The 18,434-nt window shown below is 36.6% G+C and overlaps 1 protein-coding gene across 1 annotated transcript in view; it reads left to right on the top strand.

Moving 5' to 3' along the window:
- ELP2 (elongator acetyltransferase complex subunit 2) overlaps nucleotides 1-18,233 on the top strand; it is a 35,473-nt gene extending 17,240 nt beyond the window's left edge. The window contains exons 13-22 of the mRNA XM_083824023.1: nucleotides 1,457-1,645; nucleotides 3,919-3,988; nucleotides 5,613-5,708; nucleotides 5,838-5,895; nucleotides 11,082-11,154; nucleotides 11,562-11,745; nucleotides 13,340-13,461; nucleotides 13,992-14,134; nucleotides 14,683-14,796; nucleotides 15,736-18,233. Of these exons, the coding sequence (XP_083680149.1) occupies nucleotides 1,457-1,645; nucleotides 3,919-3,988; nucleotides 5,613-5,708; nucleotides 5,838-5,895; nucleotides 11,082-11,154; nucleotides 11,562-11,745; nucleotides 13,340-13,461; nucleotides 13,992-14,134; nucleotides 14,683-14,796; nucleotides 15,736-15,892 (1,206 nt within the window). The 3' untranslated portion in view covers nucleotides 15,893-18,233. The remainder of the gene's footprint in view (nucleotides 1-1,456; nucleotides 1,646-3,918; nucleotides 3,989-5,612; nucleotides 5,709-5,837; nucleotides 5,896-11,081; nucleotides 11,155-11,561; nucleotides 11,746-13,339; nucleotides 13,462-13,991; nucleotides 14,135-14,682; nucleotides 14,797-15,735) is intronic.
- Nucleotides 18,234-18,434: the final 201 nt, after the last annotated feature.

The raw sequence follows: 18,434 nt of genomic DNA on the forward strand, positions 1-18,434 counted from the left end.
TACTGTTTGATAAATTTTTATCGGGAAGATCTGAGGTTTATATGATTTACTTGTGCAGCTGTTCCTGCTGTCCCTGATTTTTTAAAATTAATCAACTAATGTAGCAGAGTGATGGTAGTCTTCATACCTAAGTGGTCTGAATTATTTTACTTCCCCTTCCTGTTCTGACAAAGAGCAGCCTTCTGGCTGGATGAACCACATGAAAAGCCAGGTAGTGCCAACACTTTGTGTCATAGGGTCTGGGAAAAAAACTGTAGTATCTTGTAGGTGGAGTGAGGTGAAGGGTTGAGGTAGAAATGGGTCATTTGAAGGGGAATGGAGTTGACGTAAGCTTTTAAAATGCCTGCCTTTCTTTACCATACAGAGTTTAGCATTTGAAAAATTGCAATAGGTAACACCTGATGTTTGTCTTAAGATACAATGGTTCAGATATCTATGAGAAGTTAGTAATAAAGCTCAGTATTCAGGATTTTTTTTTTTTTAAGAGTGCTTAGAGTTAAATGAGAATTATCCCTTCTTAAAATTCCAGTTCTGATACTGTACTGGGTTCACATACCAGAAATAAGGCATAACAGCTAGCTTCAATTTGTCATGAAAACTTGTACCAGGGTTTTTCTGGATGAAGTTTATTGTACAACTTAGGCAACCCTCCCTTAGTTTTGGTGTCTTTTTTCTTTTTTTTTTCCTGTTTGTTTCATTCCTATTGTGTTCTGTGTTCTAAAGTATGTGAAGATGCATGTAATGAAGGGGAAGAAGGGTTATTGTACTCTTATTTTTTTTAATCAAATGAAAAAATCTTGTGAAAAATGAGGTTTTTGTAGGTTTTCTCAAATACTACATTCATGTGGCATGGAAGTTTAAAAATGAAACTCAAATGAATTTTTAGTGTGGTATAGGCAGTTTACTGTAAACATAATGCCTTTTCTTATGTTTGTATATTTAGTATAACGTAAATTTATTGCATTGTATTTATTGCAGTTTTTCAAACTTTAATTCTGAAGTAATATAAAGTAATTCAATTTAAATAACTAGCAGAACTAGAATTAACTCAGAAATGCACACTGTATTGTTCCAACTGAAATACCGCATATAAGTAGCAGCAAGTAACACTTCCTAAAAATCTTTTCATGAAGAATCATTTTTTTCATGTGTAGAATAAACTATTTACATCATTTTTTTTCTAAAAATCTAATACTCTTGCTTGGTTTTCAGTAAGAAAGGTAAGCAAATGCCTTGGAGCACCTGGGCACGGACACCATTTACTAATTATAAGAATTGTTTAATGGAAGAATGAGATTTAACTGATGTATGTGTGCATACATCAGTAGAAGGTTGTTATTAACTTTACTTGCTGATTTTATCAACGTAAAGAGAAGTATTAGTACTTTTTGCAACTCAAAATCTTGCTGCTTCTCTGGTTAAAAATTGTACTTTAACTGCATTTTTGTTTGTTTAGGTAACCTGGCATGAAATTGCAAGGCCTCAAGTACATGGGTATGACATGCGTTGTCTGGCAATGATTGGCCGGTTCCAGTTCGTATCAGGAGCAGATGAAAAAGTGCTTCGAGTTTTTCGTGCTCCCAAGAATTTTATAGAAAATTTCAGTAATATCACTGGTATTCCAATGGAGAAGCTGTACTCCCAGGTAAGAGTTTTACAGCAATACAAAACGAAGGCAAGCCTCTTCCATGTAGATAAAAATCAATGCTTTAGAAAATATCAGATTGCACTAAATTCCATAAAAATGCTTTTAATGGTTCTGAAACTTAACTTTATTTCTCTTTTCCCTTCTATTGGCTTCCTTGTATGTTATTTCAAATGTATTTTTATGGTGCTGTCTTATAAAACAGGTTGTCTTTGAAACAAAGCAAGGCCTGATGTCTAAAGATTGTAAAGACCATTGGTAATTTAAAAAAAAAAAAAAATCAGCCCAAGTAGACTACTGTATGCAACTGGTGATTTGAAAACAAATAATAAAGCCTGGAAATGTACTTCTCCTTAATTTAAGGGTGTAGTAGACTTGTCTAGATGTAATTATTATTGTGTGGTTATGTGTTGTTGTTTTTTATTTCCAAGCATCTGATTAAAAAAAGCATAAAGCTTTCAGCACTGTTTTTTGTTGCTATATATATAAATATTTATAAATATGTACTTGTTCATGCTTTATTTCCTCTTGGCTGTGGAAATTTTCTTGTGAGTCCTTTAGATTTCAGTTCTTAGGCCTATAGCTGTTTGTAGATAAATATGCTTTTCTACTTTGTGGAAAGATAAGACTGCAGCATTGCCATCCTTTGTTTGCTACCCATTCACTTTAAGGTCTAATTTTGGTTTTCTCTGAGTTTTGTAGAGCAACCCTCATTCAGGGTAGCTACCCCTGTACAGTGCCTTGTGTGCTCTTTACAATTCTGTCTCAAAAGCAAATGTTTTCTGTGTAGCTGCTTGTTGGTGGATTAGCCCTTCCATTTCATTTAACAATTGAAATATCTGGGAAAGAAATCTCTTCATTTCTGATAGCAAGAAGTTACATAAGTAGCTATTTATTGCTTTAATTCCGTAAGTCTTTGTAAGCATTTGTGTTAATGACGTGCAAATAACGTTGTTCTATTATAATGCTGGCAGCTGTCATTATTTTGCTTCTATGTAGACTTTCCTTATCAGCTCTTCCTCTGACTGCTATTTTTTGATCCATGATATCACAAAGTGTTTCACATGGACTTCGTTTAAAGAGGAAGGCTTCACGAGCTCTAATGATATAGATACTCTTAAATACAGGCACCAAGCCCGTCTGAATTTAAGAAGCGATTGGACTGTGCACTTAGTCACGTGGTCTAAACTTTTGGGCAGACCTGTGTGGTGCCAGGAGTTGGACTTGATGATCCTTATGGGTCCCTTCCAACTCGGGATATTCTATGATTCCATAGCTTTATTGAAATAATTTTATGTGAATGCTTTTTTTGTTAGTGCGTAAGCTTTTTCTTAATTTAGCTCATGTGCATTCTCCCCCCAAAATTTACTTAAAACCAAAAAAGCCAAGTTTATATTCAAAAGGAGATGAATAGGATTTTATTCAGCTTAAATCCATGGACTGGCATTATACCTTGGGTTGTTATGAAGAAGCACTTTTGTTTTAGAAGCCTCAAACTGGTATGTTTGTATCACACGTTGTCTCATCAAATTATGAACATTTAAATTAATAACATTGTTTTTCCTAATCTGACACTTAAATTATAAAAGCAGTTATGTAAAACAGTCTTTAAACTTTCCAGACTCTTGAACAAAGAGGGTTTATAGCTGTTAGATCAAACCCTTTTCCATCTCTACACAAAGGGCCTCAATCTTATTTACCCTTTCTGATTTTGGGCTTTTCTACCACATCTTTATGGAAATATTTTCTGATTATTTGTCTTTCCTATTGGCTCCTCTAAATGGGCACGTATTCCAGCCACATCTGTTATGTGCTGGATTGTGTTATTGTGTTTGAAGTTATGAGCAGAAACACTCACCCTCTGTGCACGTTTCCAAAATGCTTCCTTCTTATTTCACCTCAGAACAGACTGTGCCCAATCTTACTGCATTTAAAACTGCAGTGCTCTCAGTTGAGCGCTTATCATGTGCATTCTAGGATAAATTAAATTGTGGTAGAAAACCTTTAAGTAGGAATGAAGATGCATGCTTGATGGCAAAACTCTTGTGCTGATGCCTTAGAGAAATCTTTTTTTTTTTTTTTTGTGTGGAGTAGCATTCTTCATTTTGTCTGGGGTGTGCTCTGGATGAGTTGGGAGTGTTTCAAAGTGCCTCCCCTTTACTTCTCTTTAGAAAAGTCTGTTGTTATCACAGGGATTCATTAACCTGTGCCCTTTAAAACTTGATCCTACATGACAATCTGTGAAACCTCTCTCTTTTTTTTTTTTTATTCAGCAATCGTCTGACCTTCCAGAAGGTGCGACTGTGCCAGCTTTGGGTTTATCCAACAAAGCTGTTTTTGAAGGTATGGTTAATGAGAAATAATGGTGATGGTGCTTCATGTGTAAAGTTTTTTAAATAATTGCTTTAGTGTTTGTCTTTTTTGTTAGGTCTATCATTGTGGGCTTGACTGCAAGTTTAGAAGCTAGAAGTGAAGTTGTGCAATGTGCTTGTTTGTCTGGCTGCGCCTAAATCTGGTGCTTAACAAAAATAGCACAAGTGAGAATCCTTCCTTGAATCGTCCCTTTATCTACTTTTCGTTCCTCCCCTAAACATCCCATAATAAGCCTTGTGCAAACCCCAAATGTTCATTCCCTGCCTTCAGTACTAGGACCCATACCCTAGAGGAAGTAACCCCACTCAGTCTGTGCAGTGCTCCCAAGAGCTTCTCCTTGTCAATTGATCTGGATGGGTTTCATACCCAGGCGCTGGGGCTCGTTGCCTTCCTGAGATGGACTTGGAAGTGTCTGGGGCAGGCTATTATTTGTATTCCCCCATCTGCTGTTCTGTTTCTTTCCATGCTTCTCCGTATCCCCTAGATGAGAAGTGGCTTTGTTGTACGTGAAGTAATTCATAAAACGTAATTTGGCAAAACCTGTCTTTTTTTGCTCTTTCACCTCTTTCAATCCTTCCACTGACAGAAGGAAATAAGTTCCATCTTCTAGAGCATCTTCATGCATACAATAACTAATTGCAACTGATTTCATGTGGCACATCCAGCAGTAGCACTATAAATAGAAAAACTGTCAAATTTTCCCTTATTGTCTGTTATTGTCAACCAAATGCTGTCAGCATTGATGGCTTAGGTTAAAGTGCCTTATAACTTTGTTCCTGCTTACCCTGCAGAGGAATCTTAATGGTGAACGATGATCTCAAATTAGATAAATGCTGGTATATTATTTTTTTTCAAGTGGAGAAGGCAGGATGGATAAGGTGATCTCTCCTCTGCTGAATTCTCTGTACTTTATTTTTTTTTAAATGCTGTATTTAAAATGTGCTTTTGGCAAAAAGGCACTATTCCACGCCTTTGTATCTTTTTCTTAAATAATACCTTCAAAGTGAAGGATGGAGATGAATTTTAACATAACTGAGTAATTTCAGTTACTTTTAGTACTTTTGCCTAAAGCTAAAGGCTAAGCTCTTGGCAGTTTTGCTGAAGTTTGCACACTGTCGATAGACTTCTACAAGTATGGCTTTTCATGTAAGTGTCTACATCAAATCTGGAAGTTCTTCACTTGTGTCTGAGATTTTTGCTTAAAATTTTCCAGTGCAGAAGGAAAATGTTTTAACTTTGGGAAGCACAGTTTCAGAGCTCTAAGTGACTGATTCTTTCAGATATATCAAAATCTCTTCAGGAATCTCTAAAAGAGACTGTGCCAATGGAGAGGTCAGTACCATACTCGAATTGGTCCAAAGGGTGTTATTTTAACATAAATTTTTTTTTGTCTTAGTCTCATGTCCATTAAAATAACTAGATTCTAATATTTGTATTATTGTAGCTCTGGAAGTGGAGAAGCCTAATTTCAAATTTTAGAAACGTATTTAGATTTTAGAAATAATAGAGGGTTTTCACTTGTATAACATGTGCTCATGTTTTCCACTGTGCCAAGTATGTTCTCTATAGCTAATAAAGTCCTTGTTTTGAATAGGAGATATGCCTGTTCAACCAGCTGAGGATGAAGAAACTTTTAATACCATTTCTAATCAGTATCCTGAGATTTATTTTCAACCTTTGATCCTTACAGGTATGAGATTAATTTAGATTTTATGAAGTAGAGAATGAGATTCATTGGATATTAACTTTGAAGCATTATTTAGCTGATTTTAGATTATCTAGTACCAAATTTTGAACGTGTTGTACAAATGTCTTTTAGAACCTCCCCCAGAGGATCACTTGCTGCAGAATACTTTGTGGCCTGAAATTCAGAAGTTGTAAGTTTTCTTTCTTCTTTAATTTACTTTTTTTTTTTTTCTAGAAAACTATTGTAACATTGATTTGATTTGATCTGGTCTGATCTTACAACTCTGCCTGACTTACTACCTGATTTGACTTCATGCAGTGTACACCTTGTTAAATAAATACATGCATCAAAAAGTTAAGAAATTGAAGAAAATGGCAGTTAGGACTTGTGTGTCTTAAAACTGTGTTTCACTAGTTGTACACGTCAGTTTTTTCATGTTTTAGCACAAAGCTATTCTTCTGAATTTGTAATGATCAGACTTGTCCCTTTGGGTTTTTGTCTTTTGGAGGTCTGCGTAGGGCACAGATCCCTGTTTTTCCCTCCTTGTACCAAGAAAATAGTAACTTCTCTAGTCTGCTGTAGGGAGCTATTGCTCTGGAATATGATACGCTCTTTGCATGCTTTAACCTTGGTTTATGTCTGTCTGCTCAGTGCATCTACTTAAAACGTTGCCCATACTGAAGGTCTCACAGTGTAAGGAATTTTCTGCTTCTTTCTGCTTCATGGCAGACTTTGCAGATCAAGTCTGTCTTTCTGGTGTGGATGTAGTGCCACTGCTAAAGGTTGAAGTATCAAATAAGGAGCTTTCCCCTAAAGGCTAACAAAGTTATAAGATGCAATAGGTGGAAACAGAGCTGAAACAGGTTGTGGCTAGTGGTGGAGCAAAGTGATGAATGTTGAGTAAGATGTTTACAGACCCAGTTTGGGTGTTGAATGCTGACAGGGTAGGTTATGGATTGCAAAGATAATAGGTCCTGCCAATAATTGTTTTGAGGTGGCATGGTTTTACAATTCTTCTACAGTTTTTTGTTTCTTCTATTCTGAGATTCACCTTAAGTAGTGATTTCATAACAATTTGCAAATGAAGATTTGTAACCTGTTTGTTCATTCAGGGTCTCAGTAACATGAATTGCAGTCTTCAAAGTTCTCGTACTTGCAGGCCTCACCCAGAAGAGCTGGTCTTAGCTATGTGTTGCTGCCTCTAACCTTTGCCAGCTTAATCAAATTTTTTTTCTTGTCTGGCTCTTGCTCATATCAGTTCTTTGAACCTCTCAGTGCGGTTGCAAATGGCAGCGCTAGGGAGTTGAGAGGAACTGGAGGGGATAATGCAAAAAGGTTTTTCAACTGCAGCTTTTGCAAGACTGTTTTAAGAGAGTTTAGTTAGCAATGCTGCTCTGGAAGCAGAGACGTGAATAGGAAACTGAATATTTATATGTATTGGGCAGCATTCGTATTTCTGATCTTGATTCTACAGCACAAAAGCATGAATCATTTCAAGCTCTTACAGGTTTACTTATGCGAATCTCCTGAAACAGTGGTCCTGAGCAGAAACAAAAATGTTGAGCCTTTGCTGATAACTACATTTACCTTTGTGCATTTTTTTAAAAAAACTTCTAGCAGTTTTATGACTTTATTTGGAAGGGAAATAAAAAAAAAAGGGGGGGGGGGAACGGGATGAGAGCCTGCAAGTTGCTTTCATTTGACTGAATAGGAGGTTTTGTAGGAGGTCAGCTTTACCTTCAACTGGGCATTTAATCTTCTTTGAATACTTTTAAACACTTCTACTGCCAGGGAAGCTGGCCAAAATTAGACTGTATCTGTACATTTTGTAATTACCAATTGTTCTGTTAAATGTCTCTCCTGTGCATGCTGTGGCCGCTAATGTGGCCGCTTACATAAGTAGTGAAAAGGGGACAAGGCAAAAATTTTTCTTCATTTGCCTTTGACAGTTCTCAACATCTAATACGGTGTTAATCCTTGATACTCTGTTACAGGAATACTGGCTATCAACTCTTCTATTCTCCATTCAGTAAAATATCCTATATTTTATGATTGTCTTCAGGTGACTGATTTGAACAGTTTTTCCTCTGTTTTTAGAGAAACTGCTAATGATAGCAATTCCTTTGTGCAAAGGCAACAAGATGTAGAATGTCTATAGACTTTCAATTTTTTTTTCCTCAGGATAATCTTGAAAGAAGTAACACGAAATCACATAATGCAGATTTCAGGTTGCCATAGCAGCAGAAAAACAGCATGAGGAACTGACTTGCTAAAAATAGCTTGTTTGTTATTGACATTTGTGTATTCCCAGCTATAACTCAACACCAGATTTTGAAGGATTAGTGTTTGGTGTTGATAACTGGTTGAGTGGGTTTTAGTATGAAGAACTTGATGAATTTTTTACATAATCTGATAACTTTAAAATAAAAATATGATAAATCCTCTGAGAGTATGCTAATCTTTATCCGCTTGGAAAATTACCATAGAGTGTTTATATGCAGTATGTACCCCTCGTATAATACACTGGGAAGTCTTGAGAGATCCTTTTCAACAGTAGAAAATTACTGTAATCATTTGTCTGGAAACTTTGAATGTCCAGTCAACTTACCTGTGCATAAAAAACGTTATGAATTACACATTGCTAAGGCAAAATCGCTTGTGGCTGGAAATGTCACATCATTATTCATTCATGCAGTTGCTTCTCTCTCCATTCTGAAGCTTTTTTGTGCTGTGTTACATAAGGGAGAGATCAGATTGAATGTGTGGGGGCGGAGGATGGGGCTGTACTGGGGCTTCTGTACTTGCAATCTTCATCTTTAATGAAGTCACACTTCAGCGATCTCTCAAGTGAGCCCCTGCTTTTAGAGATGCATGTTATAGTTCAGTTTGTTATTTACGTATTTACTTGGGGGTGGGGGTTGTATCACCTTCAGCCTTCTAGGGATTGCGTGAAACTAAATGGCGCAAACTGTCACTTGTTCACAGCGTTGCTGTAAGCTTTGGGGATTGGTTTGGGGGAGTGAAGCTGTGGCTGATGGTGTCCAACCATCGTAGCAGTGGGAGGCTCCTTCCTCTCTTCTCTTCCTTTTCATCCCTTCCCCCGGTTTGCAGGGTTCTGCCCTCGAGGCTTAGGAGACAACTCTGTTCTGATTTAGCTCTACAGAGGTGGACAGTTCTCAGAATGACTTCCTTGGTCAGCAGCGTTGCAAAGACGTCGCTACATGGGATTGATGTTCATGGGATTTTACTTGCAGCCAAAACAGCCATCTGTTTAAATGACAAATTACTGTCTGTATCTGTTGAACGGAGTCCAGAAGAGTAGCTGCTGGATATATCCCACAGACAGACTCCCACACTCGTGTCTGAAGTTTGGGCATGCGCTGCCTTTTTATGAAGAGTAACCGTGCCCAGACTGTCTGGGGGGAGAGGGACGGGTGGCTGTGCTTAATTGGAATGTTAATTTGCTAATCTGATCGTGTCTTATAATGATGAAGTTACGTGCTTCTTCCTCTCGCCCTGCTACCAGTAGGAGTTTTATCATAATGCTTACCTTTAAGGCAGATTTCTGGAGGCTACTGTGTATTGAAAACGATTAAAAGTCTGGTTCCTTGAACAGAAAAAAAAACATTTCTTCCATGAAAAGTATACTTTCAATGAAATTCAGTGAAGGAAAAATAACCTGTGGAATAACTTGTGAAACAAGTCTTCAGTTGCTTTGCTTTTATCTCATGTAATGTAGTACTGCAGAGCATTTACCAGTAACATTTTGAGCTTCTGCACACCGCTTTGCTCTTGTTAAATAGAGGCATTAAAATCTAATCTTTCTCCTTAAAAGAAAATAAGACCTAAGATAACATCTTTTTGCAAAGTCACACGGTCAGGACTATCATAGGTCAGACCGAGAGCCTATATAGATCAGTGTTATCTCCAGTGAAGACAGTGGCAGTAGGAGATGCTGTTTGCAGGGGTGTAGGAGCACTATTTACGCTGCCTTCCGAAGAAGGAGAGGACAGCTGCACGTAAGCAGGCACCCAAACGAAAGTTGTTCTCTGGAGTGTTCTCCCAGCTTAGCTGTTTTCAGTCCAGGAGCTTCTCAAGCTGAATATGCATTTTTGTCTTGTTTCAACAACACTCACTTGTTTTCTCTTCCATACACTTTTGTAGGCCTGCTTGAATCAATGTAAAATTGCAACTCTCTTGATACCCTACCTCACAGAGGTCAGCAAGTGTGAAGAATCCTCCTAGCTATTTTTGGTAGTAGAAAAACCAACAAAAACTTGGTTTCCCATCCAACCCTTGTGTTTTTTGCAGATCAGCTTTGTTACCCCTGTCATATTCTCCAGGCAGAGGAAGTCTAGCCTACTTGATTGCTGCCTGTGCAGAAGTAACAATCTCTGAGTATAAGGCCATGAGGAGAAATAACCAGATTCTGGTGCCTCTGTACTTGATGACACTGAAAACAGTGTCCTTACGTCATCTTTGTTCAAGAAGGATGCTGGAAAAGCTAGAAAAGAGGGAGGAGACTCCATGTGAGACTGACCACGTACAAAGGTCATTTACCTCTTGTTAACAGGGATTTCTGTATTATTCCTTGCATATTTGTGTAGGCAAGTTGCATGGTCTAGATTTTATCCTATAATTGTTATACCTTTGCTCAGAACAGAAAGGGAAATGCTTCCATAGGTGCTAGAAAGCAAAACCTCTCTGCAGGAACTAGTATTTAGCTGATATTTTTCTACTGTTTCTAGATGTTCGTAATTTTATTCTGCTTCCAGCCTGTTTTGTGACTAATTGCAATTTTTGTTAGCCTGTGTTGTTTTTCTGTTTATTAGTTAAACCCCATTCTAAGAGAATTTGTGTAAAGATCTTTGTGAAGCTTTTTTTTTTTTTTAGTTTTCTTCTTCTGATGTGATTCTTGTCCTCTAACTCAGAAATCTTTCAGTATTTCACAGAGCAGGCATCCTTTAGCTGAGTGTTTGCGGTGTATTTATTTTGTGATCTTCAAATACGTGGCTTCTGATTTTTATCAGTAATGTTAAAATTGCTCTACAAGAAAATAAGAATGCATTAAATGCTGTCTTTGTCTGATTTGTTAATCACTGCAGTAGTGTCTGCATTGTTGGCGCTTTAGGACTGTGGAATAGGCTGGAGAGATTGTTCTGTAGACAGTTCCTAAGCATGAAAGAATTTATGCAGATGTTTAAATTGAATGCAGAGCATTATTAGGAATTATTTCGGATGCAGTACAGAAAGTGGTGGGATGCTCCTGGTTTGTACCTTTCTTTTTTGCAAAGGGATTGAAATTAACATAAAAGCCTTGATGCATATTACAAACATGACTGTGATGTGTTAAATATCTTTTCACATTTATTTCAGATATGGACATGGATATGAAATTTTCTGTGTTGCTTGCAATAATTCAAACACTCTAATTGCCTCAGCATGTAAGGTAAGAAAAGATTCTAGCACCATCTAGTGAAAAATGCTGTCATATTTCTCAGGCTGACAGAGCAGGTGTCAGAATTCAGTTTGAGCTGAATCTGCTCTGAATGTGAAAGATTTTGTATAAGTAACAGTTGCCTTGCAAAGGTGAGAGCGAATACAGAAATTGTATTATTCATAAATGATATGTAGTTCATTCGGAGATATTAGTAAGATGAATTCTAAAAAATACAGGTATAAAACATTTTATTGATACGTTGTCAACTCTGATAGAAAGTAGTGAAACAAAATTTTGCAGAGACAACATTCCAACTCCGTTGTAAGCCTTAAAGTAAGCCCCTTAATATTTTAGTATATTGAGACGTGTGATTCTTATATTTGCTTTCTTTAATTCTCACTGATATTTTTTCAAAGGCTTCTAAAAAAGAACATGCAGCAATTATTTTGTGGAGCACTACTTCTTGGAAGAAACTACAGAGTTTGTCATTTCACAATCTGACTGTTACTCAGCTGGCATTTTCTCCTAATGACCAATTTTTATTAGCAGTTTCCAGAGACAGGAATTGGTCACTGTGGAGGAAACAGGACTCAGAGTCAGGTAAGTTATGTGAAATGGATATATTCATTTGAGAATTCTAAGATTTGTTCAACATTTTTGGCTTAAAATATTTGAAAGAGACTTGGTTAAAAATAAATAAATAAATGGACGTTTTCCTTACAACTTTTAAGAATTAATAGTGGTATAAGTTCCTGTGGTTTTAGGAACAGCAATTAATGGTGTGTAGAAACGCTAGAAAAGGTAGAAAAGGATATAATCAGGCAGTAAATGACATTTAATTGATGGACATAATGAGGTCTGCTGCTTGTCCTCCAGCCTTCTGCTTGTGAGTGTGCACTTCTGAAATCATGTATACGTGCCAGAGCGTAATGTCTGAATTTCAAACTGGTATTCTGCCATGCAAAACCTTTGCCTTGGTGTTCTGTGCAGGCTAGGCTAGAAGGTTCATAATTATACTGGTGTCCCACATAGTACTGTCTTATCCCTTTTTGCAGGGCATGACTCTTTGACACTCTTGACAGGATTAATTTCTATCTTTGGTGTGGGTTTCTCATAATCCTACACAATTGATTAATTTGACTAGGGCTGGCTCTGTCTGTAAAATAGAGCAGACAGTAAAGATTCCATTTACTTTGTCATTAGGACTTTCAGCCTTGTAAAATCATGAGGAGGTTGCTATTGAACACTTCGATGGATTCCTTGAACAGATGCTTGTGCTTAAACGATTATCATTGCATTGTTGACTTAGTAGCGCATAAACACTACTGGGCTCTTATAAGGTTACTGAGCTCTGTAGATTTTTTCTAGACTTGGCAATGAGTTTTGGCCCCATCAGACTGTGTCTGGTTGTGTTCTGGCTTGAGATTTCTGTTCTATTCATGCTTCTATTCTAAAGCCTGGCATATTGTTCACAGTAGTTACACAATGTTTTGGGTTAAGTAGTACAAATTCATGTAAGAAGTAAGTAGAGGAAACCCTCTTTTCATCTGTTCATCGATAACTTTTCTGTCTACAAAGAACATTGTTATAAGTATAAAGCAAAACTGCTTCTATTGTCATCCCAACAAGTGGTTATTCAACGTCTGTGTTCCAAAATGACAGTACTTCCTGCTTAGGAAAAGCTTTCCTATTTAGTGATCTGCTAATCAGATTTATTGCCTGATTGTATGTATAGTGAAATGGCAGCCAGTCTCTTTGGGAGCAGATTAGGATTGGATCATTATGATTTGAGTTCTCGGGGTTTTACTGGTAAATAGTAACTGTAATGAGATTGTTGGTGTGTATGTGTACACACAGTAAAAGTTACTCTATACTAAGGCTTTTGAAGTCAGTGTTATTAAAATCGTCCAAAGAACCTCGATGTCTTATGCTTGGAATTAATTTCTTTTGAAATAGCTAAGTGTGTAAAAGATACTGTTCCCACTGTTTTCATGCTGTAAGGGCTGAGTGGTGTGGTCTTAAACCAGTAGTAATTATGGTTGTGTGATTAACGTATTCCCAATTACTTTAAAGATGAGTGGAATAATGTCCAGCTATTCCTTCAATTCTCACTATAATAAGTGAGGGTAACAGTTATTTGTAATAAGCAAAGTAGTTGAAGCAAGGGTTTTTTCCTCTCTGTGCTTTATTCCAGGCCCAGTTTTCAGTTGCTGTGCATACACAGACAAAAATACAGCTGTTCACAGTCGAATCATTTGGTCCTGTGATTGGACACCAGATAGCAAGTATTTTGTTACTGGCAGTCGAGACAAAAAGGTAATTAATATAAAAGAAATGTTAAAAGCCCAGAATTATTTATATATAAATATATATATAAATATATATATAAAAATATATTTTAGGTTAGCAAATACTATGTTCTCATGGGCCCATAATTTATAAAAACAAAAAGCTTGTAGTGTGTGTTACCACAAAGATCATGGAGATTTTCATATGCTAAATAAAGTGCTTGAATATGTATGTACAAAACAATGGGCTGTCAGTTGGACTTTCTCCCATCTGAACTTCACACAGTAAGATAAGCATATGTCACATAACTCTTATGGGACTCTACTTAAGGTTTTCTTTTTTTTGTAATAGAATGTTTGTTATTAGTATATTTAATACAATCAAGCAGACTTTCTAAAAGTTGAATTTTCGTAAACATAAATTTGTGACTGTTTTAGTAGTCATCCCCTTTTTTCTGTGCTCTGAGAGCATTTAACTACATAATTACTTAATTCCTTTGTGAATACATTTACAAAAAGAATGAGGTGAAACTTCCTAGATGATTCTCTTTCTAACAGGTCATTATCTGGGGCCAGTGCGATTTATCTATGACAGCTGAAGGGAATATGCTGGATTCAATCAAGCCTTGTTCAACAGTACTGGATGCCAGGGATTCTGTTACTGCCGTTAGTATCAGCCGTGTGCTAACTCCTGATGGAAGGTATTGCTGTTTTCTATAATGCCATTTTACATTTAACTTGAAATTAGTATTCATGTTTTTTTTCCCTTTAGTCAATTTTCTGTGACTAAACAGCTCCTAAAATTTAACTGTCAAATATTTTGACCATTCTTTTGGATTAATTAACTTTCCTTTCTTCTTTCCCAGCCTTTTCCAGGTACACAGTAATTTCTTCAAACAGTGTAACAAGAAAGGGAGGGGAGGGCAAGAGGGAAGGGCTAATGCATCTGAAACACATTCATTCTTCTACAATATTGACTGGTCTGATGCTGTAATGACCTCATTATGACTGTTGTTTTTTTTTTTATTATTCTAACCAAATATATTTTGCAGGTTTCTGCTTTGTTCATTTTTATGAAGAAGCTCTGATTTAAACTTTTTTTTTTTCATGAGAAACTATGTATTGAATTGAAGGGCAAGGTGCAACACACCATCTTTGAGTGCTAGGTCTTTCTGGCTTGCATTAGAGCAAGCTTTGCTGAACTGCCTACTATAGTCTCTTAGAAATAATGTGTTTGTTCTCTCGATAGGTATATTGTTGCAGTAGGCTTAGAGAATGGGAATATTATCTTGTACACATGGAAGCAGAGTGGGCAAGAACCAGCACTAGCTGATTGGACTAAATGCGCTGAGATGGATAACAGGTATGTCTTTTGAAGTAACTTAGCAGCAAGGAAGTGTTCCTATTGAGACTGGTAGTGCTGGAGTTCTGTTCTTATATCATAAAATGATATGAAACTGCTTTACTTTTATATCAGAATTTGTTATCCTTCTAGGAAAAGGCTGATCTCTGAAAGCCTACAGGTGTTTTTATCAAAACCCAGAAAAAAAAATAAACAAACATGAAACACACAAGGGGGGAGGTTAAACTCCAGAATACTTTGTGCTGTGTAAACGGTCTGAGAAATATTACCCCTTCATTGGCTTAAAGCTCCATTTAAAAAAAAAAAATGTTGTTAACCATAAAATAAGATGATAGAAAACACTGAAGGGGGAAGAAAGATTCACTGTCTATGTACGTCAGTAAAGCATTTTGGAGTGGATGACAGAAAGTTTTCTTTAGCAGTTTCTAGCAGAAACCAAAGGAATGTTAAGCTGTATGTGGTGCTGCTATGGTGACAGAGAAAATCTCTGCGGAGAGACTTTGAATATTTCATTTGGAGCATTTTCCTAGATTCTTTGTGGCATCTGGCATTGATAGTACCAGAAATGAAAGTTGATGGTGACTTTGGCCTGTGTGTACTTGAAGTGAATTCAAAAGAGACACCAAATGACAGGAAGTTGCAGACGAAAAGCCAGAAATCTGTCATATCTCAATAAATGAGATGCTAGACCTGCAGCTTAATGTGGTGAAACTTGAAATCAATAGCTGTTTAAATTATTGATGAGTGAGAGGATAAAATGTCACTGGTACTCGAGGCCCTACTTATTTTAAGAACTTAATACCTGCTGGTTGTCACAAGTCAGTTTTTTCTCAGTTGGTAGTGTTAAGAGTACTAATTATATAAATGTTGATGTTTACAGTCACATACCCAACTGTGCTTGACATTTTGCAGTTATGTATGGATTTCTTTTTGTTGCAGCCAAAGTCATGCTCTTGCTGTGAAACGTTTGTGTTGGAGACATCATGAGGGCAGAGCTGGACATAATGATCACAAAAACAGCGAATGGTTGCAGCTTGCAAGTTGTGGAGCTGATCACTGTGTTAAAATATTCAACGTCAACAGATTTGCTCTTTAGAAAAAACAGCAGGCCTGTCTGTGCAAAATGGGTTCACAACATTTTATTTCAACTTTGTTTAACCATATTGATTTTTGAATTCTGTTTTCTGCTGTGGAGAGTGAAACATCTGAAATGTAACTTATTAAAGCATTTTTCATGGTTGTTTAAAACGCCAAATATTTTTCTAATTTTGTAGTTCCAGGAACGTGAAGTATTTGATATAGTTTGGTTGGTAAATATCTTGGAACTCAGAGAGAGAAGGTGGGCTAGGGCACAGAAGAACAATAATGAGATGGCTTTGTTCACTGTGACTCTGGGGTTGATGGGAAGTTGCTAGTGCTTGGGTTCTTCTGTGCTTGAGGTTATAAGTGGAGTACTGAATTGTTCTGAGCACCTTATTCCTATTAAATGCACCTGTTGGTTGGCCTGCCAGTGCTGACACTGTGTGTTTAAACATCTGTAGTTAACTAGAGATAAGAGTTATGCAGCTTTCTTCAATGGCCTTCTTTTTCACTGTTTACTACAGTGCTGGTCCAACTCTTAGTCTAGCCTACTCCTACTTTAGAAGGAGTAGATTGTCTTTATGCTTGGAGTGGTCTGCTTGTTTGTTTTTCCTATCAAGTGGGGCTTAAAGCCTAACTTGCAGGCAACTTAAATCTTCTTCTATCTCCTCTGTGTACCTGTGAACCTTTCCCATGCAGACGGCTATAGAAGAGCCACCTCTTTCGTTGCTTCCTCTACAATTTGGGCTGGAAAAGCTTACAAATATTAGTAGGCAGGAGCTGAAAGGTGGCAACTGTTCCCTTATATTACCTTCTACTAACTCTTCCTGGCTCTTCTACTGACTCTTCCTGGCTTTTGAGAGTTCTGTTGAGAGGCTGAGCGGGTTAACTTAACAGCCTAATTGTACTGTAATTAGCATAGAATGATGGTAGATGGTGAGTACTTCAAAAAGGATGCCTTTGCCCTCAGCATGTCTGTCTCTGATTCCAAAGTCTAATTAGAAATTAGTTAAACTTTGGGGTTGAAATGATTTTTGTTCTAGAACCAATTGCTACCCAAACTGGTAGTGCAGAAATAAATTGGAATTGTGTTTTACTGTGTTGCATCCTTAGCTAAAGAATACAGTGTGGGCCAAACTCTTTTCAGAATAATTATAATTTATGTTTTAAAGGGGTTTTATATTTTATCTTTTTATTTTCAATTCTATTTTTCAGCATTTAACAAAAAAAGCAATTCTTTAAAATGTCTTAGGTGCATTAAAGCCCTACACCTTAATAAAGATGCTTTGCTATATTCATTTTATTTGTGGTACCCAGTGCTTACCTCACATGCGTATTTTAAACACTTTATTAAAGTATCTTGTCCAAGAATTCTTAAACCCAGACTGTATCCTGACAAAAGCAAGATATAACTTACTATTCATGAGGCTTCATAATGTTGCCAAAAATGGAACTTTATGTCACAATCGTAATTCAGTATCTTACACTTGGTACTTGAATTTGATGATAATACTAGATAATAATTTTCAATACTTGTTATGTCTTGCCATGAGGCTTCTCTTGCCTACAGGGAAAAGCGAATCATAATATAATTGTCCCTCACTTGTATTTTGTGCTGTCATTAAGCAAACTGTTTTTACCTATACCAATGTTGTTGTTAAACAAGCATCAGCTATTACATGATTTAGTAAACCATTCCATTATACCTGGGATTTTTGTGGCTCAGTCGTATGGAAGAGTATACCTCATTTTTCCAACTTTAAATATATCAGATCAGACTTCATCTCCACAGTTTAACTGTTTGTAACAGACACTTTTTATTTTCAGTTGTTAGAGGTTATCAGGAGAGTTGCACATGATATTTTTTTTAAAAGTACAGCTTTCTTTGTTTACATTATAACTTTCCTGTGCATTTAGTTGGCCTGACTTTTATGTATGCCTTTATCTTCTCAGCAAATCAACTGTAGTCTTCTTAAACCAGCATGTAAATCAGCACCTGGTTCAGATACTGATTTCATTATCTCAGCTCATATCAGAAAACTATTTGGATCAACATAAGCGTGATACAAAGGAAAAGTCAGTGTAATTTTAGAGGTCATTTTGGGGATAACATTGGGCTGCCTAATGAAGAATAGGGTTCTTTATGAAGAATAGGGTTCTTTAAACAGCAAAGTAGTACACTTTATAATAATGTCCCTAAAGAATTTCTGGTTTGCTTGGTTTCTTTATTTAAAAAAAAAAAAAGAGAACAGCAAGCATTTTCCAGACACTGACTGTAGTCACTCTATTTCATTATTCTTGTTTTATTGATTTTGTAAATACTGCTGGAATAAAGTGCCTTCTTGCTATATTTCCTTCTTGTTGCAAAAACTCAATTATTTTGGAAGAATCTACTGTTGGTTTTTGTCCACTTGAGTGGCTGTTGCTTTTATTTGCTATATTTTTCCATTTATATGTTTTTTCCTTTTTCTATTCTTGCTGAGAGACATTTTCATACGTTAAAATAGTACATACAGTCATGAATAATTTCATACACTTTAAAAAAAAAGTTATGGCTT

The sequence above is a fragment of the Anser anser genome, assembly GCF_964211835.1.
Source record: "Anser anser genome assembly, chromosome: 2".
NCBI lineage: Eukaryota > Metazoa > Chordata > Aves > Anseriformes > Anatidae > Anser > Anser anser.